Source organism: Lissotriton vulgaris, chromosome 5, assembly GCF_964263255.1.
Source record: "Lissotriton vulgaris chromosome 5, aLisVul1.2, whole genome shotgun sequence".
NCBI lineage: Eukaryota > Metazoa > Chordata > Amphibia > Caudata > Salamandridae > Lissotriton > Lissotriton vulgaris.
The window spans coordinates 1,187,863,599-1,187,887,956 of NC_141693.1; the positions used below are offsets into that span (position 1 = coordinate 1,187,863,599).

Below are 24,358 nucleotides of genomic sequence, written 5' to 3' on the forward strand. Positions count from 1 at the left end.
TTTTAGACATATATAGCTGTCCACGATCCATTATTGTTTTCAAACGAAATTTTTACCACTAACTGGTACGTAGAGCCAATAACTTGGATATCAAATTCTTACCACTAACTGGAAGGAGTTTGAAAGTACAAAAAATAGGAGAAATGGGCTAAATCCCAGTACAATGCAAATAATGAGTCAAACAGTTTGGTTTACTGATAAATGCCTGCCTTGGAAGATGGTGATTTTATCACCACATACACTTTGTTGATACCGGTCGCCGGGAAAAAATACCAGACACTTTCGTCTGCAGCACATTTTACACATCTTTTCCCCAAAAACACAAAATGTGGCTGTGTTTATGCTAATTCCTCGGTCCTCTCTAGGGGAATCCTCAAACCCTGGGGAGCTTTAAAATTCTTGGAATGTTGGAAAAAAGAATAGACATTTATTGTGGATACCTTATGTGGACAAAAAGATATGGGGGCCTCAAGGCAAACTATGCCATATAGCCCAAAAAAGTCATGGCACAGGTGGGTGTATAGGCCTGGTAGCAAAGGAGTTATTGCTTCATGACATTCACTACAATTGAACATCTTTAAAGTTCACCATTGTTGGTTAAGTCACTGCTGCGTATCTCTAGACACGTTTTTCAGGATGTTTGTCCTTCAACAATGGTGAAAGTCGAAGACTTTCAATTCAAGTGAGTGTAATTATATACTGCATTTACCACACTGCATCAGAGTTAATTGTGTGCTGATATGCCAGGCAGTTTACTCCCTCCTCCTTTTCTGATTGGCTAGTTGGTGAGTTGGGCTACCAATGCTCTGTGAGTGGGACAGAGCCCAGAGAAGGGTTTGAGTAGCATTCTAGCACTTGTCCACGAAAGTAGGACAAATATCCTGGAAAACGCGTTGTAAGATACACAACACTGGCTGCACCAGCACAGTGAAAACTAAAGACTAAAGTGAGTGTTAATATACACTGCATGTCCCATAATTCTTCTGGGAAAATTGTGTGCTGTATGACAGGCTGTGTGCCAACTCCTACTTTTACAACTGCGTACAGTTGCAGCTTCCAGAACCAACGTATCGACATGCACTATTGTGTCTGCAAGTGCTAAATGTATATACTAAATCAGCTTTCAGAGACTCAATCCTGTCAACAGCCTGTGGTTGCCTCTAATTAAAGTTCTTGCCTGGCACATCTTTAAAACGTTCTTGAATTGATTTATTTTCTATATGCAGCACTTACCGTATGGTTTGGGCGTTGAAGCCATCAAACCTGAAGGAAATAAAGTAACATTATATCATTACTGCTTTGTATGAACATATTAATTATAACCCATGGCACTCCATTGCAGACATTGCCATTAAAATCCCATGACATGTTATACCAGGTGCTCTTCCTATGCAAAGATAACATTTTTAGTCTGGGGTGCAATTTTCTTTTGTAAATCTCTTTAGAACAAACAAATATGCATCCTCTCTTCTACTGACAATACATTAAAAATCATCTTTTCCTCATTGGTAGTGACTCTTATAATGCCTCATAGAAATGAGCAGTTTTATTTTGGCCTTCTGCATTTATTTTTTGTGGAAATACACACAGAAAAAAACAGAACACGAAGGAGGTGCTTATTGGCTACCAAACTGGGGTAGCATTAGTCCACCCCCATGGGTTACTCTGAGAGTGGGCATATGTCCCTCTACCTGCCAACCTACCAACGGAATGTTCTCTTGTCCTGTAGGGCAGGTAAATGTGTTAGTATGGTATGATCATGATCCTCTTCTAAAGCTGAATATATGCACAGACCCTGCCAGCAATTGCAGAGTTAACCGTCAAGGTTAGCTCATGCACAGAATACACCAAATGTCTGTGGGGTAGCTTAAGACCCCCACAAAGGTGGCTTTGTTCAAGTCTTTCTGATGGCATGTCAAATCAGTATTCTAGAATATGTATTTTACATTCCTTAGATTTAAGCCCAAAGAGAACTTACATCTGTTCTTGACATGATTCATTCTCTAGGTGCTGCACTTACCAGAGTTGTTTGCTGTCGGGAGCAGAGTACCTATTAGGAAGAAAAGTATTTTTTTTTTTTTTTTTTTTTTTAAATTTCCTCATTCTGCAATAGAGTGTATCTGAAATTGTCGGGGACCCGCTTCTCCGCTGTCCGGACCTTCACCACCCCTGATGCAGGGGAGTCTCACTATGTGTACTTGCAAAGTCGGGTCCCCTTACATTCATGACACTTTCAATACTTTTATTTCGAAGTGGGGGAGCTGACCACCTTGGCCACTCTCACAAGCATCATGCTTGTGTACATATTGCCATTGCATAATCATTGGAAATGAATAGGGCTTAGCATGACGGTATGTTCAATATCCCAATTAGTTCGCAAACTGTGAGTCCTCCCAGATCTCCCAATAGTTATATTTCCTACTGGGTTTCCCTTTCCTATCCCACTTATTTACTCTATTTATGGAAGCCACCCATTCTAAGTGCGTAGGGGAAACTGGTCTTATCCACTTAATGCAGAGTTCCCTTCGCGCAAGCAGAATCAACATAAACAACAAGTTCTCTTCTTTCCTTGTTAAGAGTGTTACTCCCTCTTGCCGGCAGACCCCAAAAATAACAAGATCCATACTTACTATGAGTGGTCTTCTCATAGGAAGAAAAGTATTACTTATTACTGTGTTGATTATAAAATCAAGATACATGCAGTTCCTCAACTGAATGCTTTTATCTTGCCTTTGTACTACTTTGTAATGTAATTAAGCCAATTTTTAGATAAGCAAGAATGAACATCAAAACGATATTTTACATGAATCACTGTATTATGGAAGTACACTTATGCACTTGTGTACAGAGAGTAGCAGACAACTGTACTAGGTCCCTTTTGTTCAGGATAGCAGCCTAGACAGAGCCGCCCACACACACACAAAAACTGTAAATCAGAAGACTCTACAAAGACGATCACACCTATTGCGCTATCCTTCCACCAAACAGTAGAGATCTGAAACAGGACCATGGTCGGGTATAGCATTAAATGGTAAAATCTAAATCTCTGTTTGCTAGAGATAGGCTATATCAAGAGACTACACAAAATACATGTTATCCTTAATATGGGTGTGGTGGATGAAATTTTGTTTGGGTATTCTAGGAATTTAGCATTTTTTCAACAAGTCAATTTGTTTTTCATTCCGTCTGTATTTCCGTAATTCAGGCCCTAGCCTGCATTGAACAGCAGTTCTATATTAAGGGCACGGGATAGATTTTGCTGACATCGGCCAAATATTCAGTATATGGTGGATTAAGTAGTAAGTGTGGTAGATGTTTCATTATGTAGAAAATAGAGCTAACTCAGAATCACATGGTGCAGTGTCCCTTGCTATGTTCATGAACATGCCATCTCTGAGCAAGGTAAAGTACTCCACTGGCCTGCCAGCTGAATTTAGAGCTGCCCTCTGGCCAGTGGGGATCTCTTGCATTGGCAGGATTCACTGTCACAGTGGTTCCTATAATTCATTGAAAGTTAGATGGATCGCTCTGTAAACACGACATGGCCTTCCTGTAAACTTTCATTGTGTTTTTAATTTTCAAAAATTAAATCCTAAAGAAGGCTTTTGTTTTCAAAAATAAAAAAGCAATGTCCATCACTATGGAAATATTCTCCCACTGAGTATGGGGCATTTTGCAGTCTTCACTGCCTCTTCCCACCAGGTTCTGCCTGGTGGTGACTGGCAGTGCAATATTGCTATTTCATTGCACACTGTAAATAGAGTGGACAGGCAATTGGCAAACTCTCTTGATAGCCCTTACTCTAAGGGAGGTTAGTGGTCTTTCAGTTTGTCGGAAAGGGCACTTGGTCACCTTCACGGCGGAGTACTTTCACTGTCGAACTCTAAATTGAGAAAATAGTCTACACCATAGTTTTGGGTTCATTGTTGTACTCCTTTTTTATTATGACCTGATCTTATTAATTCTTTACATTCCATTCTAAATGATATAGTTTTTTTCAATACAATACATTAACTCTATTAGATATTTTACTAACTAAATAAGCCTGGGGAGACAGATATTTTACTTATTACATAAACCTGGAGAGACGACTAAATTTGTCTATTGCCATGACGTAAACTGCACAGGCAGTAAAAAAATTTCTATCACAAAACTCTTTTGTACAAACACATGTGCATTAGCTTTTTTTAATTTTTAGTGTACGTGTGATGCCCCTTAGAAATGAGGAGCTTTCTTTCAGCCTTCTGCGTTTCTTTATTGTTTCTTTCTTTTAATCGCTGATTCCCTCCTCACCTAATTTAACATCAACTCACTCCCTTTCTCGCTTCTATTTAAATGACTTGAAGTCTCATATAAAATGGCAGAGCAGGCTGGTTTTGTTGTGTAGATCCTCCCTTGTAGATACACACAATGGCGCTGAGTGTCAGTGCTGTATATCTGGTTTCAGGCCCACAGCCTCTGATTTGTACAGTGGGCGTGCATCAACCCCAAATTCCCAATGTGGACTACAGTAAAAATTGGATGATGGTATGACTGAATGCAACTGTGTACAGTCAAATCAAGGGAGGAGGGATTACACTGCCTTGCATATCAGCAATGGCGTAACAATAGCCCTCGCAGCCCCCTCTGGCACTCTTGACAGGGTCCTGACCATGTTGGGCCCTTCCTTGTACATTGAACGAAGGACCCTCAAATTATGTTATGCCACTGTATGCCTGCACGCAAATTGCCAAAATGCATTGTGTTAAATGCTTTGCTTCATAACATTCACTTTAATAGAACATCTTTAGTGTTCATCATGGTTGGTACGGTCAGTGCTGTGTATCTCTAGACACGTTTTGAGGAAGCTTGTCCTTCAACAAAACTGAAGACTTTCAACTCAAATTAGTGTATTGTTATGCTGCTTTTCCCACAAGGAATCTGGGTGAGTTTGCAATGCAATTTGCTCCCTTCCTCCTTCTGTGATTGGCTGCTTGGTAAGTTGTGGGTCTGACCTACACTGTGTGAGTGGTGCTAGAACCTGAGAAGTGTGTGAGCAGCAGTTCTTGTATCCCCATATTTACTAATCTGCTGAAGTAGTATAAATGTCCTGAAACGTGTTGAGAGATACACAACACTGGCTGCACCTGGAATAGGGAAAACTAAAGACTTTCAACTCAAGTGAGTGTTAGTATACACTGCATTTGCCATAATGCTTTGGGACAATTGTGTGATGGTATGCCAGGCAGTTGCCCCCTCCTCCTTCCACTACTGTGTACAGCATAAGCCTGCTGAACCAATTTATAGATGTGCACTATCATGTCTACAAGTGCTAAATGAATATACTCAATCAACTTTCAGAGACTCAATCCTGTCCACAGCCTGTGCTAGTCTCTACTTAATGTTCATTCCTGGGACATTTTTAAAATGTTCTTAGATTGATGTATTCAGTGTATGCATCGCTTACCAGAGGGTTTGGGTGTTGAACCTATCAAACCAGTTAGGAAGTAAAGGAAGATTACATTGTTAATGCTTTGCATGAAAAGATAAATTATAACAGATGGCACTCCATTGCAGACATTGCCCTGATTATCCTGTAACGTTCCATACCAGGTGCTCTTCCTATGTAAAGATAACATTTTTAGTGTGGGTGAAATTTTCTATCACAAAACTCTTTTGTACAAACACATGTGCATTAGCTTTTGTTAATTTTTAGTGTACGTGTGATGCCCCTTAGAAATGAGGAGCTTTCTTTCAGCCTTCTGCGTTTCTTTAATGTTGAAGAACACCAAGAGAAAACCATACAAGGCAGGAGGTCCCTATTGTCTATCACACATGAGGTAGCATCAGGAGCGGCCCGTGCAGGTAAGATCGGTGGGGCGGGGTGGAGGGGGACTCGACAGACGACGATGTGGGAACATTAAATACATATTTAATTTCCCTTGTCGTCATCTGTCAAGTCCCTGCCCCACCACTCTTGCCTGCACGGGCCACAGCTCGGTACAGTTAGTCTAACCACTGATGGCAGAGTGGGCATGTGACCCTCTTCCTGCCCACCTACACACAGACTGTTCTCTTGCCCTGTAGGGCAGGCAGGTGTTTTAGTGTGCTGTGATCATGATCCGCTTCTAAAGCAAAGTCATTGGAATATATTCCCAAACCCTTCCTATGATTACAGACTTAACCATCAAGGTTTCCTCCTGCACAGACCCCACTTTGTGTGTGTGGAGTATCTGAAGACCCCTACAAAGGTGGCTACATCCCAGAACTTCACCTGTCTTTCTTCAAGTTTTTCTAATGGCCTGTCAAAATCAGAATTCTACATTATGCACTCTACTCTCCTTAGATTTAAGCCCAAGGGAAGGAGAACTTGCATCTGTTCTTAATATGCTTCATTCTCTAGGTGCTGCACTCACCAGGGGTTTTGGCTGTCGGGGGCAGAGTACCTATTAGGAGAAAAAGTATTACTTATTACTGCTATTGATTATAAAATCAAGATAACTGTAGCTCCTCAACTAAATGCACTTATTTTGCCTTTGTACAACTTTGTAAAGTAATCAAGCCAATTTTAGATATGCAAAAATGAACATCAAGACTAGGTTTCACAAGAATCACTGTAGTATATATATGCATGTATGCACTTGATCATGAGAGTAGCAGACATTGTATTATGACCCTTTTGTTCCGAACAGCTGCCCAGACAGCCCCCGTCCCACATGCAAAAGGACTGTAAATCTGCACCCCCTACAAAGATATTAGAGAAATTGGGGTGGCCCTGTGTCCCTCAGAACCTGGGTATATATGATATATAAAGAAGTGGATCTGTCAGGTCACTATTTAGAGAACCAAGCCACAATGCTTGAACACACCACAAGGACAATTATTTTTTGGTCAAAAATGACTCTTTGTATTATATTGATATTATGTACACAAATGAATGAACATGGCTGTCCATCAAACAATATAACTCTGGGTAATAAAGTGATTAAAGTGCAAAAAGTGACTTTGTGGTGATAAATGAAAAAGTGCTATACATGAAATACAAAAAAGGTAACACATAAAAGCAGTAATATGTTACTGTACAATCTTCTCAATGCATGAACGCAAGCCAAAAAATGACTTTGTGTTGGGGCCTGAGAAACTGGGTGGACTAGTGTGACTGCTACGTTGACGTTTCAACCCTAGGAATTAGCGCAGTGTATTATGCGTCAAGGGCGGGTCTTCATCAGGACAGGGGTTAGATGAGCAAAAGTTGACAGCGGCAATTAATGATGTGGGTCCTATGGAATGAATGGTATAGGATCCAAATGAATGCCGCACAAGGAGAACCACACCTGACTATTGTGGTCTGAATAAAGGAAGAAATTCATTCAATCTCCACCAGCCTGTCGAGTAGAAAATCCAAGAATTCAAGGAATGTAATTTAATTACCCCGCCAATAGGTGATCATTAGGTTGGACAGGAAGAGACGTGACCTATTTATTCCTTCTGCTTCCGTCAAGTTACTAGCTTGAAACCAGGATCTGCTTCTGGATTTTTAATCTTTTTTTCCCGCGACAAATACTTCTCTAAGAGCTCCCTGAAACTTGTTTTAGCCCACCCTGACCTTTAGGCATCAGGGTGACTGGCTGATGAAGCATTACACCACTAGGGTGTGTGAGGGTATATATAAAACAAAAGGACTTGCCTCCTTTCCCACTTCCTAGTGGCATACAATTCAAAGCTTCACATAGGGACTTCTCATCACTGGTTAGACATGATCCCTCCAATACATTAATCGCTGAAAATGATTAGGATATCAGGGGAGTACTTCTTGCAAAAAAGTCTTTATTTAGCTCACCAAAGCCTGTCCACACATATCTTTATCTTTTCTCACTGTGCACTGTCATCAAGGTGAAGTTGCCAGTCCTCTAGAAGGGGGTCCTCTTGGGATCCTCGTCTAGATCTTCATTCCAAATACCAGGTCAGCTGGTTGGATGCCTGTAGTACTGCGTAGGGTTGTGCACTATGCTCTCCGTAGCTGGAACGATACAGGGTCTATTGGTGCTCTCCTTAGTGTCCCCATGACCCCGTGATCATAGGATTGGCTTGTGGCCACAGTTGTGTTATCTTCTGATAGCAAATGTTCATTTAGTCCCGGAATATTTCAAATTCACGGCTTTTGAATACTGGTCTATTGTCTTTCTTGATGATTTTGAGAATTCTACATCTAGAATAGACATCCTGTACGACCAGAATCAGCTTGTTTGCACTTTTGATGTTACTCTCCGCACAGTGGGGAGCCGTGAACATTCTCCCTTTCCTGTAGTTATTTTCCTTGAGCTACTACACCTCTGTGTATTTCATGTGCCAGGAAAACCAGTACTAGCTTCAGAGGCTTTGGAATGACTGTGCTCCTAACCCTCGGTATGATTCTGTTAGGGACTTACAGAATGTTAACAGTATCTATGCATTGGCACCAGGGAGTTAGCAGGTATGTATGCTGTGTTACAGCAACTATGATTGTACAGTGCAGCTACTAGCTTGCTTGAGCTGCAACAAACGCTGTCACTGACTTTAATGTGATAGAATAACACTTTAATTCTTGTCTTTTGTCTGTATAACATAATCAGGGACACTGGAATTATACAGCAGGAGAGGGCCAAATTATGCGGCCGGACAAGGCAAACTGTGCAGCATATTAAGGCACATTTTGGAACAGTAGTACTTCATTATTTTGTCTTTGTTAAACTTGGTAACACTGTCTGTGCATTCGTTGCACCTTATTAGTACCATTTATATACCCAAATATAACAATACGTTATATGTCTGCTTCAGGGCATTCAGCAACTAGTATGTACAGTCATGTTGTGCAAAGGGGTGCTGTGGAAAGATAGTGTGATAATAAACAAGATATGCATTTATGCCAAAATATTATTTATGTTTTTGCACCAAACCATATACATTGTACTTTGATTAGTGACAGGTAACTTTATTTTTGGTAAAACACCATGAATACAGTAGAGCCTTGGAACGAAACATGAAGGGAAACTAATTATGAAACTATTAGGACCTGACTGGCCAGAACTAAAACTACAAAAAAACTGCCCCTGAGAGGGGGAAGACATACAAATATACATTTTCAAACACCTAGTACACAAAAGTTGATTGGCTTACAGGAAGTATTTAAAAACTTGACATAACTGGGAATTTTGGGGGACACACCTATTGAAGCCCACATAAACGATGCATACCGCATATCAATGACGAAACACAATGAAGCAGTCAATAGGAATAGACACTTACTATCAAAAATAAGTGACTGTATTCTGTTGTGTCAATCAATCAATCAATCAGGATACTTATAAAGCGCACTACAAACCCGTGAGGGTCTCAAGGCGCTGGGGGGGGTGCTCCTACTGTCGAAGAGCCAGGTCTTGAGGAGTCTTCTGAAGGCCAGTAGGTCTGGGGTCTGCCATAGGTTGGTGGGGAGGGTGCTCCAGGTCTTGGCCGTGAGGTGGGAGAAGGATCTGCTGCCGGATGCGGTGGACTGTGGCGAGGGCGAGGCCGGCGGAGATGAGCTGGCGGTTGGGCGTGTGGAAGCTGACTCGTCTGTTGAGGTATGATGAGCCGGTGTTGTGGAGAGCTTTGTGTGCGTGGATGAGGAGCTTGAAGGTTATCCTCTTGTTGAGGGGGAGCCAGTGCAGGTCTCTCAGGTGGGGTGTGATGTGGCTGCAGCGGGGGATGTCGAGGATCAGACGTGCTGAGGCGTTTTGGATGCGTTGCAATTGTCGCAGGAGCTTTGCCGATGTTCCTGCATAGAGGGCGTTTCCGTAGTCCAGCCTGCTGGTGATGAGGCCCTGTGACTGTTCTTCTAGTTTCGGTGTTGACCCACTTGAAGATCCTGCAGAGCATTTGGAGGGTGTTGAAGCAGGAAGAGGAGACAGCGTTGACCTGCTTAGTCATGGAGATGGTGGAGTCGAGGATGTCTGGGCTATTCCTAGTGTTGTCGCAAACCAGGAGTTGTCCTAGGCTGAAGGGGTGAAGCCGAGGATGAGGACCTCCAAGTTCAGCTTCAGTCGGCTGTTCCTCATCCATTCGGCGACGGCCTTCATTCATTCGTGGAGGTCGGTTTTGGTGGTGTGAGGGTTTCTGGTGAGGGAGAGTATCAGCTGCGTGTCGTTGGCGTAGGAGATGATGTTGAGGTCTTGCTGTCGGGCGACGTGGGCGAGGTGTGCCATGTAGATATTGAACAGCATTGGGCTGAGGGAAGAGCCCTGGGGTATGCCACAGATGATCTCAGTGGCATTGGAGCGGAAGGGGGGAGGCGGACGCTCTGAGTTCTGCTGGAGAGGAAGGATGTGGTTCAGTCCAGGGCCTTCTCTTGGGTCCTGGCGTCATGTAGGCATGTTCTTAGTGTGCGGTGGTAGACCGTGTTGAAGGCGGCTGACAGATCCAGGAGGATGAGGGCCACTGTTTCTCTATTGTCAAGCAGGGTCCTGATGTCGTCGGTGGCGGCGATGAGGGCGGTTTCAATGCTGTGGTTGCTGCGGAATCCGGAATGAGATGCGTCTAGGATGCTGTTCTCCTCGAGGTAGCAAGTCAGTTGTTTGTTGACGATTATCTTGGTGACCTTTGCTGGTAACCGGAGCAGAGAGATGGGTCAGAAGTTCCTGAGGTCCTTGGGGTTCGCCTTGGGTTTCTTGAGTAAGGCGTTGATCTCGGCATGCTTCCAGCTTTCCGGGAAGGTTGCTATCTCGAAGGAGATGTTGATTACTTTCCGGAGATGGGGTGCAACTACTGTGCAGACTTTGTTGAACATGTGGTGAGGACATGGGTCTAACAGTGATCCGGAGTGGATTGTGTTCATGATCTTGCTGGAGTCCTCGTCGTTGATGCTAGTTAGGAGAGCAGGCGGTTGGTGCAGGTGGTGGTCGTGGGGGCGGTGGTTGTCGGGCTGTCGTGGCGTTGAAGCTGTCGTGGATGTCGGCGATCTTGTGGTGGAAGAAGGTGGCCAGTGAGTCGCACAGGTCTTGTGTGGGTGGGATGGCGTTGGTGTTGGAGCTGCGGTTGAAGAGTTCCTTCACGATGTTGAAGAACTCTTTGCTGTTGTGAGCGTTGTTATCTAGGCGGTCTTTGACCGAGGCCCTCTTGGCGGCTCTGATGAGTTTATGGTGTCTGCGAGTGGCATTCCTGTGGCCTACATAGCTGTACAGTATTTGTTCATGGAGCCAGTTCTTCTCCAGTTTTTGGCATGTTCGTTTGGAGGCTTGGAGGTCTTCGGTGAACCAGGTGGCTTTCTTGCTGGTGTGGCTGTTGGAGGGTGTTTTGAGTGGGGTGAGGGTGTTGGCGCAGTTGTCGATCCATTATCTGAGGTTGCGGGCGGCGGTGTACGGGTCGGTGGAATTGGCGGGTGGGCTCTGGGCGAGGGCTGTGGTTAGCTGGTCTTTGGTGACTTTGCTCCAGCAACGTCGAGGCATCTGTTGGGTGCGGTGGTGCGTGGTGGGCTTCCTGAAGGTGAAGTGGATGCAGTGGTGGTCAGTCCAGTGGGGTTAGGTGGTGTGGTTGAAGGTGTGTGGTGCTTTTGAACTTGCTTTACGGGGATATGGTGAATCTGAACAATCCAAAAATGTAGGCGTATTCAGAGGCCTTGTAGATTTAATAGCAAGCATTGACAGGTAAATGGAAACACATTTAGCAAGTGCTACAGTTTTTAAGGGCACCTCTAAAATGATACAATTTGAACTCCTTAAGTGAATGCTAGATTACAAGTAGCTATATTGTCCAATAGTTGAAAAACACAGACTTTGCAGCTATTCAGGCTGATGACACCACTGGTGTGACCACTAAATCACAGTCCACATTAATCTTTGGTGCCTAGACAATGGCAATAAACTTGTGGTGAGGTCCTATGGTTTCACATATTTAAAAAAACTGTAGTGCAGAAACCATAGCTTCAGCTATACTATGTAAACTGAACTGAATTTTTCCATAGCAGCCTAAAAAAACAAAAACGTATTGCACAAAGCTAAGATGGTGCTTTAGTAATCAGTGGAATCTTTGGTGCAGTAAAAAAAGAATTAGAGATGTGTACCCTAATGTCCATTATGTGGATTGTTATGCCGGCCGGCAACATAATTATATTATGCAACAAGCAGTAGCAAAGATCTCCGAGGCGCAAATTTTCATTTTAGGTGTAGGAGGCATGACTTATTCTTCTCACATTCCCCCAAAAGAATGGAAGTACTTCGGGACATTGTGGCAATAAGTCTGGTAATGGGATCCCCAACTTGTTTGAATGTATAATCAAGCTAATATTCTAATATAGAGTTGATCTTGGGAAATGTTTCGACGCCATACAAGGCAATGGTGTGATTGAATCAAAAAGTCAAAATGAGGATTGTGGCTTTGCTAGAAGACAGAGAGTTTCAGTTCAGTCTCTTTTTGTTTCCTGAAAAAATTCCTTATGTCAACATATAATACATCCACTTACAAAAATGTGAAATAGATACTGTCTTTGTGCAAAGAGCTACCAGTCTTATGGCCACCAGCATAAGCAAAGTCTGAGAAGGATCTGTCAATTTAGACAGAATATTGTCAAATGATTTTGGTTTTTCAAACTGCACAAAACTCATCAGAAGTCTTATGTGAATTGAAAAGGATATATGGGACACTATAGTTGTGCATGCAAAGGAATGTTTTTCTTTTACAAAGCATTTGGTGAGTGCCACATAACTGCAATGTAATCAGTTTTCAAAATATGATACTTACTCCCTTAACCAGGCCATAGCGGGCACCGGGCAATCCCCCGGTGCGCCGCCTGGGTGGGGGATGGTTTTGGGCCCTTGGGGGCTGTTTTTGTTACAAGGCCGTTTTTGCAGCCAAAAACCGGCCCAGCAAAGAGCTTGGCGGCACCTCCAACCCCCCGAGTGGGGAAGGGGGGAGGGGGGGGGGGGTCCGAGAACTATGCCAGTACCGGTTTTTGTTCCCAGTCCGGACCTGCCCTAGACCAAGCATCTGAATGAGGCTGTGGAAGCTTATCCTATGAGGTTCTAAGAACTGCCATGTTTTGCTAGCTTTAATTCAGAAACTTGATATGGAAAAGTCACATACAGAGACAGTGGCTTTACTAAAATTACTAATTACCACTTCTATGACAACAGCAGAGTCAGAACAATGTTTTTCCACTTTAAACATAATCAAGGCATTCCTGAGGAAAGACAGACTGCTTTAGCAATCCTCTCCATAGGAAGATACCTTATTAGGAAAATCCCAGACTTTAATGTTAAAGTGATCGAGACGCTTGTAGCCATTATAGATAGACGTGCTGATTTTGTCAAAAAAAAGTGAACAATATCTCAATCCTACCAATTCTTGAATGCTGATAGTTTTATGACCTGCTCAATTGTTCATCATATGCTGTATGGATATTGGAGTCACTGAAATCACTGGTGTATGCCTGACTTCAATTTGCCTAATGTTTGCTTTACGTTGGATGCTCTCAGTGAGACATTCATGCCTTGTAGAGTGCTCTCCTACTTTTCAATGTTTATTCTTTGCAGTCTTACTGTGTCCAGTCCGACAAATTACTATTGCTTGTATTTCCTCAGTAGATATAATTTCAAAAGGTATATCAATAAATAAAGAAATCTGTGAGGTGCTCAGCATTGGTATTTTAAAGTCTGTTATGAAGTCCTGTGATGTTTCTGAATAAGCAGCTGCCTACGTTATTATCATATGAAATCTCTTTATTGATGTCATAACTACACTTTCACAATTACTTTATTGACCTTCTTGCTTTCTCAAACGTGCCTACTGTATTTTAAAAAAATCTCAGAGCGAGAAACCACCTGATTTCCCCTTATGCTGGTATGGCGCACTCATTACTCTAGCTCATCACAGTGCACTCGGCCACAACTTTTACCCCACACCACTTTCAAATGTCACCAGACGCCACTGTGTAAAAATGAGTTCACTTTCGGCCTATTGTGTTTCCTTATTGTCGAAGTACATAGAGAAAAAACTAGCTATGCAGGAGGTGCTTAATGTTTACCACACATTGGGTAGCATTACTCCAAATGTAGGGGGCTTGATGTGTCCCTCTTCCCCCCCACCTACCCACAGACTGTTCTTTAGTCCTGTAGAGTAAAGTGCGTAAGTGTGTTATGGCCATGATCTCTGGCTTGGCAATTCAGGCTGGACTGTTTCCATGAGGAGCAGGGCCAAGACTGATTTGCATATGGCTGGGTCTAAACTGGAGTGGCATGGGGAGTAAAAGAACAACCAATTTACCCATATCTCTTGACCGGGGGTGAATGTTTGATTTGTTCTTTATTGACTCATCATTTTTGTATCTTTTGGGATAAAATAAAGAATCACACATGCACGAGAATCCATATGGAAAACCTGTTGAGACTGTGAATGGTGTGAGACACACCGATTGAAACCCACTTAAGCGATGCGTACCGCAATCAATAAAAAAGCACAATGAAGCAGTTGATAGAATTAGACACATACTATCAACAATATTTAATTGTATTAGTTTCTGTGGTACTCAAATCCAGGTATAGTCAGAGGCCCTGTAGATGTGATAGCAAGCATAGACAGTGAAATGTAAGAACATTTAGCCAATAGCGGTCGGTGGTGGGAGTTCTGCTGGGCGGTGACGTACGGCCAAATACAGGTAAGTAAACATATACAAAAATAAAACTAATTTTGTTGCCTGGACTGCATCGCATTTGGCGATTCAGTGCGCACAACAAAATTTAGTTTATTTATTTATATGTTTGCTTACCTGTATTTGGCTGTATTCAATAGATTACTACCCCCACGTGCCCCTCCCCCGCCCCACATCACCGCACTGCAGCAATTCCACCACTGACAGCTACTGCATTTAGTAAGTTCTCTTATCTCCAAGGGCACCTCCAAAATGATACAAATGGAACTCCTTGAGTGTATGCTAGAGGTTATAAGAAGCTATGGCGACTTTCAATCCAAAAGCCTGAATGAGGCCCCTGGCTTTGTTAGAACACTACAAGACTGAGAGTTTTAGTGCTTTCTATTTTTGTTTCACAAAATAATGCCTCATGTCAACATATTGTACGTCCAGTTACACAAAAAAGATATTGTCTTTGTGCAAAAAGCTACAATTCAGTTTGTCAACAACATGAACAAAGTCATAGATGGGATTGACAATTTAGACAGTAGACTGCCAAACGATTCTAGTTTCTCAAACCATAGAAAAAAAATCAGCATTTGGGTCCGAATTGCAAAGGAGATATGTGACACTATAGTTGTGTATGCAAAGGAATATTTTGAGTTCTTCTACTGCAAAGCAGCCAGTTTTCGAAATATTACACTTTCTCCCATGAATGAGCACTGAATAAGGCTTTGGAAGCTTTTCCTATGCTCAACAAAGAGAATCTAAGAACTGAATTAACTGTACAGTATGCAAAGCATGTGTAACGGGAGGCCAGTGGTGCCATGCCTTTGCTCGCTTGAATTCAGAAACTGAGGGGCTGATATACCAGGAACTGACGCATCTCTATAGAAGCGTCACCTTCAAATGTCCTTGCGCCACAATGGATGCGCTGTATTTACAATACAGTGCACCATGGCTCAAGGAATTACAGATGCGTCAGAAAATCTGACGCATCCGTTGGAGGAAAAGTGGTGCATTGTTGGGGTTTGTCACAACACAACTCCAGCAATGCGCCAGAAAACATAGGTAGGTCCCATGTAAAGTTCCCTAAGTCAATCCTTACGCCTGGTTGGTGTAGATGTAGGGATTTTGACGCAGTGAAGGCGTAGAGTGACGCAGTGAAATCTTGTATATTTCACTGCACCAGTTCTGCGTGGCTTTTTGCATGGGAACGCCTACCCTGCATATATTATACCTGGCGCATGTATAATGTGATGCACAGCTTTACAACGTGACACATCTCCCTAGATGCGTCACGTTGTAAATGGGCCGCGACTTTTACGCCGCCACTGCGGCGCAAAAGTGATGCAAGGGACTTGTAAATCTGTCCCTTAATATGGAACAGTGACTTACAGAGACTGTGGCTTTACTGAAACAGTATTTACAACTCTTATGACAACAGCAGAGTTAAAACAATGTTTTACCATTTTGAACAGAATCAAGACATTCCTGAGGATCACCATGAATGAGGAAGGACTGATGCTTCAGCAATGCTCCATATAGACAGAGACCATTTTAAGAGAATGCCAGACTTTAATGTTCAAGTCATTGAGACATTAGAAGCTATTATAGACAGCTGTGCTGAATTTGTCTACAAAAAGTGAGCAATATGTTAATCCTAACATTTCTTGAATGCTGCTACTTTGTGACCTGCTCAATTGTTCCTAATCTGCTCTACAGATAGTCAAGACTCTGAAATCACTGGTGTATGCCAGACTTCAATCGGCTTATGTATATTTTACTATTGGTTGCTCTCAATGAGACTACAGTGCCCTGTAGGTTGCCCTACTACCTTTAAATGTTTATTACTTGCTGTCTCACTGCATCCAGTCCAACAAATCCCTATAAATTGTATTCTCAGTAGATTTAATTTCTAAAGGTATAACAATAAATAAAGAAATATGTGAGGTACTCCGCATTTTTTGCTTGAAGTTTGTTATGAAGTTCTGTGGTTATAATGAATAAGCAGCTACCTACATTATTATCATATCAAATCTATTTATTGATGGCACAACTACACTTTCACAATTACTTTATTAACCATCTTGCTTTCTCAAATTTACTTAAAAATGCACCATTTGCCCAATATTTCTTCAAAATTTTCTTTGAGACCCAAACTCATACTGGATCGTGGTGCTCACTACGCTTGCGCGCCACAGTGCACTCAGCCACAACTTTTACACTCCACAACTATCACATGTCAACAGCCTCTACTGCATATAAATGAGGAGCTTTAGATTGTTATGATCTTCATCCCCTTCTAAAGTGAAGTCAGGGGAACATATGCACATATGCACAAACCCAGTCTACAATTCCGGGATCAACCTACAATGTTTGCTCATGCACAAACCATGCCCTGAGCCTCTGAGGTTTCTGGAGACCCCTACAAAGATGGCTAAAGTCAGGAACTTCACTTGTCTTTGTTCAATTTTTCTAATGGCCTGTCACAGTTAGAATTATTGTATATTATGCACTCTACTCTACTTAGATTTAAGCCCAACAAAAACATAAATCAGTTATTGATATGATTTATTCTTAATGTGCTGCACTTACCATGGGTTTTGGCTGTCGGGGGTAGAGTACCTAGTAGGAGGAAAAATATTGCTTATTACAGCCATTATTTAAAAAATCAAGACAAATGAAGTTCATCGATTAAATGCTCCCATTTTCCCTTTGTGTTACTTTGTAATGTTATTGAGACATTTTTCAGTCAAGGAAGTATAAACATCAAAACAAGATTTTATCTGAATCTCTGCAATATGAAAGTGTAGTTATACTTGATCATGATTACTGAGATTAGTAGACACCTTTATTAGGTCACTTTTGTTTAGAACAGCAGCCAAGACAGAACCCCCACACCCAGTTAAGAACTGTAAATCAGAACACTCTACAAGTAGGATTATGGCTATTGTGCCACCCTTGATCAGTGCAGTAGAGATCTGAACCACGGCTGTGGCTGGTGAAAGCATTGTATGGTAACATCTAATTCTCTGTTTGGTAGAGAAAGGGTATATCAAGAGACTACATGACATAAATGTTCCCACAATATTGGTATGGTAGATTAAATTGTGTTTGGGAGATTTAGCACTTTCGCCACAAGTCAAAATATTTCTCATTCCTTCTGTATTTCGTAATTCATGTCCTATGCCTGCTGTTCTACATTCAGGTGACTGGATTGTTTTTGTTGACACCTGCCAATTATTCAGTATATGCTGGATTAAGTGGTAAGGACCAGATGTACAAAGCTCTTTAGCACTTCTTAATGAGCTGAATCCCTATTTCGCCTGTTAAGAAATGATAAGTGCCCTTTCCAGATGTAAAAAGAACCAAAACCGGTCGCAGTATACGATTTCTACACTGGAGAAATCGCAAATTGCGACAGTGATTTAAGGAATCACAAATAGGGATTACGTTTTCGGTATTCCAAATGCACATGTACAAAGCATTTCCTAGATATGATTTGGGCATTTTGAAAAAGCAATTACCATCATCTTCAAGTGGATGGTAACTATGTGCAAAAAAAAGCCATTAAAAATGCACATTGTTACTGTAGCATAAAATGCACAAATGCCCCCAGGGCACATTTGCACTTTCATGTGAACTAAGAAATGTGGGGTGCCTTAAACCCAGAGGCATGCTTCACTTTGCATTTCTTAAAATGTGATTTCCTGTGAGGAAGGATTCTCCCCTTGTGGGATAATTGTTTTGATAGTATCACCACTCCAGAGGGCAGATCGTCTGGTTTTAGGCTTACTTGCCCTTTGTGGAGGCGGAAACCTACTAGGCACCAGGGAGGTATTTTTAAAGGGAAACGACCCCTTGGGGGGCCATATTTATTTTTATGATGTTCTCCCCTTAGGGCAGATTGCGCTTTGTTAGGCTGATCTGCTCCCTGTGATGTTTTTGTTACCATGTTTATTTGTTTTTATTTTTTTCATTTTTTTTTATTGTAAACCAATTGTTTCCTTTGACTTGCTGGTAAATGCTTGTTGCAGGGTGCAGGGTGCAGCTTTGGCAGATCTGCATTTTGTGGAGTTGTGCTTGGTAAACTACTAATTTCATAATCTTTTCATCTTTTGTGTATCCTTTGTATAATTTGCTTTGTTAGCTTTTTGTGTGATTGCCTTTCAAAATAACATACTGATTTGTGCATGTTGTTTACTGTCTTGCGCGCAATGTTTTTTCCCCTTTCTTCACAGAGGGGCTTCTTTAGTGCTTGCTGTGTCTGTGCAATTGATCCTCACTGTGTGCTATCTCTGGCAAGTGTGTGGTATTGTAGGCATTTGTGTGCTTTGTTTTGATTGACTTATCCTTCTAGATTTTACTATATCCCAGTAGTTTTAATTTCCACTTAATAAAGCCCCTCTTTGTTTATTACTTATTGTATACAGTGTTGGGTATTCTTCACTTGTTTGTCAAGTTACTTTTCTTTGCAAGGATTATGACTAACTGCAGGATGACTGCTCAACAGGTTGTTTGTATGCTTTTCAAATCTTCTTCTGACCATGATTATGAGGCTGACTCTGCATCTGACGAAGAGGTGGAAGGCCAGCATTCTGACAGCAATTTTCTATTAGAGAGGAATTATCTGATGAGGAAACCACTCTCAGTGAAGATGGAGTGACGTTTTTAGAAAAAGACACTGGTGTGCTAAAGGTGTGCCAATAGTACAGCAAGATTCATCTGGATTGCAGCCTGGGGCTGCAGGTCGTCCCATTGGATGTGCTGGACTATTGGTTGACCCAAACATGGTGCAGTTGGTGTTGCCTGCATTTAGTGGTGGTGCAGGGTGTAGAGAGAATTGTGAAAACATTTTGCCTATACATTCTTTTCAGTTGTTAATGGATGGTGTATTTTTGAATGAGATTGTTGAGTAGACAAATTTGTATTCTGAACAGTACTTGAGGGACAACAGTGCCAGACTAAAGTCTCACGCTACCTGATGAACTTTCATAAATCTGGATGTGTTGAAGAAGTTCTTTTTGATGGGCCTGAAAAGGAAGCTGTTGCTGTCTAAATATTAGTCTGCTAATCCCCTGGTGGCAAAGACTATATTTCCTGCTACCATGAGTCATAATCAGTATTTGCTTCCTCTTCAGACATTGGATTTTGTTGGTAATTCTTTAGCGCTGTCATGAGATCGCACTGATTGTGACCGTCTTTTTAAAGTTTGGCCTGTCCGTGATAAGTTTGTAGATTGATTTTCAGAGATCTATGTGCTATGGAAAAAAAAAGCTGTGGATGAGTTTTTGGTCCTGTTCAAGGGCTGACTGTTTTTTAAGCAGTACATTCCTACCTAGAGGGCATGTATATGCTGTCTGTGAGTAGTACTGGACTGTCTATAATTTCACGGTCTAAATGGGTAGCAATTCCAGTACTGACCCCTCTGGGTTCTGTCCACTTTTGGAGTTGCTGAAAAAATTATGTGGGAACCTGGTAGAGAGCTTTTTAACAAAGGTCACTTTTTATATGTAGATAACTTTTATGCAAGTGTGCCATTGTTCAGGGAATTGTTCAAAGTGGACACTGTTGCTTGTGGCACAATCTGCTCCAACCGTAAAGGTTACCTAAAAGAGCTTGTTTGTAAAAAAGTTGACAAGAGAAGTGCAGTTCAGTGAGTAGTGATGAATGTCTAGATCTGACATTTTCTGACAGGAAAGATGTCTATATGCTGACCCTTCCATGATGAAAGGACTACACCTGCAAATGTTTGGGGTCAGGTTGCTGAATTGACAAACCTGTGTGCATTTTAGGCTCCAAAAGGCACATGGGTAGTGTTGATATAGTAGATCAGAGGTTGGAACCTTAGACTGCTGTTTGTAAGGCGTATGTTTGGTATAAGGAGTTGGCTATCTATTTATTCCATTTAGCAATCTTCAATGCTTTTGTTGTTTTTATGGATTTTTCACCAGCGTCAAAAATGACTTTTGTTCAGTTTCAGCCACCTCGGATAGACAGTCTTGTTGTAGTGGGACAGGCACGAGTTCCTAGAGTAGCAGTGGTGGAGGATGTGGCTAGATTGAAAGATCACCACTTTCTTGATTACATTCCTCCCACAGTACAAAAAAACTTTCCAACTAAGAAATGAAGAGTCTGTTACCGAAAAGGTATAAGGAAGGACAGTTTTGTGTGCTGCCCTATTGCCCTAAGCCTGGGCTGTGTGTGCCCACATGTTTAATATTGTACCACACAGAGAAGAGTTGTTGGTTGCAGTTGGGAGTCTAAAAGTCAACTGACTGGTATGTATCATTTTACATTTTTTGTTCAGATTTTAAGATTGACATTAGCTTGACGTATTTAGTTTGAGCTTCTCTGTTTGGATTTATAGTTTTGTTTCGATTGGTTTGTGTTTTCTTTTTCTTATATAAAAAATGTGATGGTGGTGCTTGTGGATTGGTGCTTGGCTGGCTGTGTGAGTGGACTGACGTTTGTCTGAAGTTGTGCATGGACTAGTGCTTAGCTGGCTGTGGGCATGGACTGGCTTTTGGCTGGTGGTGTGTGTGGACTGGCACTTGGCTGGCAGTGTATATGTACTGCTTCTTGGCTGACAATGTGCATAGACTGGCGTTTGGCTGGCAGTGTGTACGTGGTGACTTGCTGTTGGTCCCTGCTAGTCAAACGCCAGTGCACACACTCTGTCAACCACCAGCCAATGTGATTGCTTTGTCAGTCTGTTTATATGAGTGTTGTAATTTTCTGGGCCCACAGCTGGCAGTATGGATGGGCATGAATGTATCACATATGAAAGGTGTCTGAATGGCCTGTAAAGAGTTTGTTGCCTTGCCGGGGCTTTACAGCTCATGTGCTGTGAATCAATGGTTCAGGTTTTCGGCCTTTCAATTATTAACAGTGCATGTCATTTTAGTGAAATCTTTAGTTATTAACATTTTAGGCTCTGAACCTTCACTCACCCTCGTGACAAATCCAACTAGTATGTGTGTGTACTTGAGGAATAGATGAGTGTGAAGTAATAGTTGCCTTTCTGACTTTTTTCTGTCAGGGTGTACATTATCTCTACATTGTCTATTGATGTGAGTGTTGTAATGTGCTGGAAGTGTGAAAGATCTTGTTTGTGTCATGTATGAAAGGAGTGTGAATGGCCTGTAAAGAGGTTGGTGCCTTGCCCTGCTTTTGCAGCTCAGAAACTGTGAGTCATTGGTTCAGATCTTAGAACTTTCAGTTATTAACAGAGTATTTAATTTTTGTGAAATCCATTGTCAAACAAATATGCATTTTGAACATTTCACTCACCCTTTTGCCAAATCCAAACAGTATGTGTATGTACGTGACAAAGAGATGGATGGGAAGTAGTATTTGTCTTTTTTGTCTTTCTCTGCAAAGGTGTATATTGTCTCTAGGTAAAATCTACAAATTCTAGTTATTTCCATAAACAAATTACCCAGGGGAGTACAGGATGGTGTGCACTGATTGATCCCAAAAAGATTTCCAACCACAATGCGCAGCAAACCTCAAAATTTGACTAAAGTCACACATTTTCCTTATATTACTGTGCCATATTCTTCCAGAAAAGAACCACAGATTTCCTACCACCCAGTGTTCCCCGAGGTCTCCTGATAAAATCCTACCTCACTTGTGTGAGTGGGCCAAGTGCCCTCAACAGGGAAGGGTCCAAAACGTATTGTGGAGACTTCAAAATTATCCATCACAAAACAATCTGGTTTTCCAACAGAGTCACATGGGTTTTTTGTATCCGGCTCTGCAGGCATCTATGGAAAGCTATCCATCCAAAACATTTCTGAAAACTAGACACCCAGGGGCATCCATGGAGGTGTGGCTGACATTGATCCCCAACATGTTCCTACCAAGAAACCCCAGAAAATCACAAATTTAGCTCAATGAATCACAAAAATCTGGAGTTCCCCTGGTTGTCTACTTTAAAAAAAATGTACAGGTTTGCTAGTTATGCCTTGGTGCCGGCTGAGCAAGGGCCCAAAATTCACAGCTATGCACACTACAAAAAAAGTTTCGTTTTCACTCGAAAAATGTGGTGCTTCCATGTTGCGTTTTGGGCTGTTTCCTCTCATAGTCACTTGGCCTACTTACACAACTGTGTAGTGTGGTTTCTATTTCCCTTATAGGTTCTGCTCATTGGAATAACATACACGATAGGCTTGGCATAGGACTGAGGTCTGTATGCCCCTATTATGTATATTAAACTTAATTACTGTGTACCAGCTAGCTCAGAGGCCACTAAAAACTTCTTGAAGACAAGAAGGGAATAGCTTCTGGCAACCACATAACATAAATCCCTGATCCCTCAGGATTGTGGAAACAATATACTACTTTCCATTCAGTCACTCATCTCAGAGAAGTACATAGAAGAAACAGTCAGGTGTGTTTACAATAAAATGTATTGCACAGTTGTTATTCTAGTACTGGTTATATGTGCTGGGACAACTGTTGGACTGTAGCAGAAAATTATTGCCAGCAGTGCAATTAAATAATAAGGCATTGTATAGTTCTACCATTTTGCAATAGTAATGACCACATACATGAAATACAGAATGCATTAAGATAAAGCCTATACCCCTATGATGCCTAACTAGATGTACCTAAGTGTACCTAGCATGTGTGCAGGTCTTGGAGAGCCAAGAATCTGCCTAGGATTTAGTCTAACCCCATTACCTTAGTGGGACTTCATCATGATTCTCGAGCTGGACCGTCCAGGGTGGGTGAGGGACTTCCGCCAGCTGGAGCTGTGGCATGACGCAGGTTGCAGCGTCTCAGATATCAGAGTTTCGGCATGGAAGTATCGGTCTCCTCTCTTTTGCTTGGGCAAAGGGAAGTATATTTAAACCGGATAGGTGCCTTGGAATGTTGGTATTGACATCATGCATATTTAATGAGTTCTTGGAGAAATCAATAATCCTGTGCTAGGGAAAATCCCAAGAGCTAGGGGTCTGTTTCTAAGAATTCGTTGTGACTTTAGGTTAGTCACTGTTGGACATGGAGATGACGTATTTAGGATGGACCGTCTTCTACACCCTGAGCACACGTCAGATATGGGACAGCCTCTGTTGCTCGTTATTGTACAGGGAGGGCCAATGTAGGTGAAAGGGCCTTAACTGGGTGAAAGGGCTTGCCTGTCTCTGTGGCACGAAGGATTATTGCCTCTGAAATGGTGCACCTATGTTAGACCTCAATTTAACATATAACAACTGAGGTACCATTTTTATTGGGAGACTTGAGAGAATGCTGGGAAGGTGGAAGTTAGTGGCACCCCAAAGATTCCTCCAGAACTTTCCATCACAGAAATGTAGGAAAGATTTGTTTTTTTGACAAATATTGAAGTTTGCAAGGGATTTTAGGTAACATAACCTGGTGAGAGCCACACAAGTCACACCAGCCTAGATTCCACTGCATGTTCAGGTTTTGAAAATGTACAGGTTTGCAAGGTTTCACTAGATTCCAGCTGAGCTAGGGCCGATAACCCACAGCTAATCACATTGCAAAAAAAGGATCCGTTTTCAGAGGAAAAACGTGATGCGTTTATGTTGCATTTTGGGCCAATTCGTTATGTGGGCATAGGCCTAACCTCACAAGCTTGGTATCATTTCTTTCGGTAGACTTGGGGAAACAGAGAATAGTAGAACACATGGTATTACCAATTGTCTTTCTATGCATGTCTGCCTTCCAAATGTAAGAAAGTGTTTAAAAAGAAGTCATCTTGATAAATGC

General features: G+C 41.9%; 1 protein-coding gene across 1 annotated transcript in view; it reads right to left on the reverse strand.

Annotated features, from left to right (window-relative positions):
• Positions 1-24,358, reverse strand: part of LOC147712246 (uncharacterized) — a 168,015-nt gene that overhangs the window by 137,426 nt on the left and 6,231 nt on the right. The window contains exons 5-9 of the mRNA XM_086919606.1: positions 17,213-17,242; positions 6,396-6,425; positions 5,447-5,467; positions 2,021-2,050; positions 1,234-1,263 (exon numbers count right to left, since the gene is read on the reverse strand). Of these exons, the coding sequence (XP_086775732.1) occupies positions 1,234-1,263; positions 2,021-2,050; positions 5,447-5,467; positions 6,396-6,425; positions 17,213-17,242 (141 nt within the window). The remainder of the gene's footprint in view (positions 1-1,233; positions 1,264-2,020; positions 2,051-5,446; positions 5,468-6,395; positions 6,426-17,212; positions 17,243-24,358) is intronic.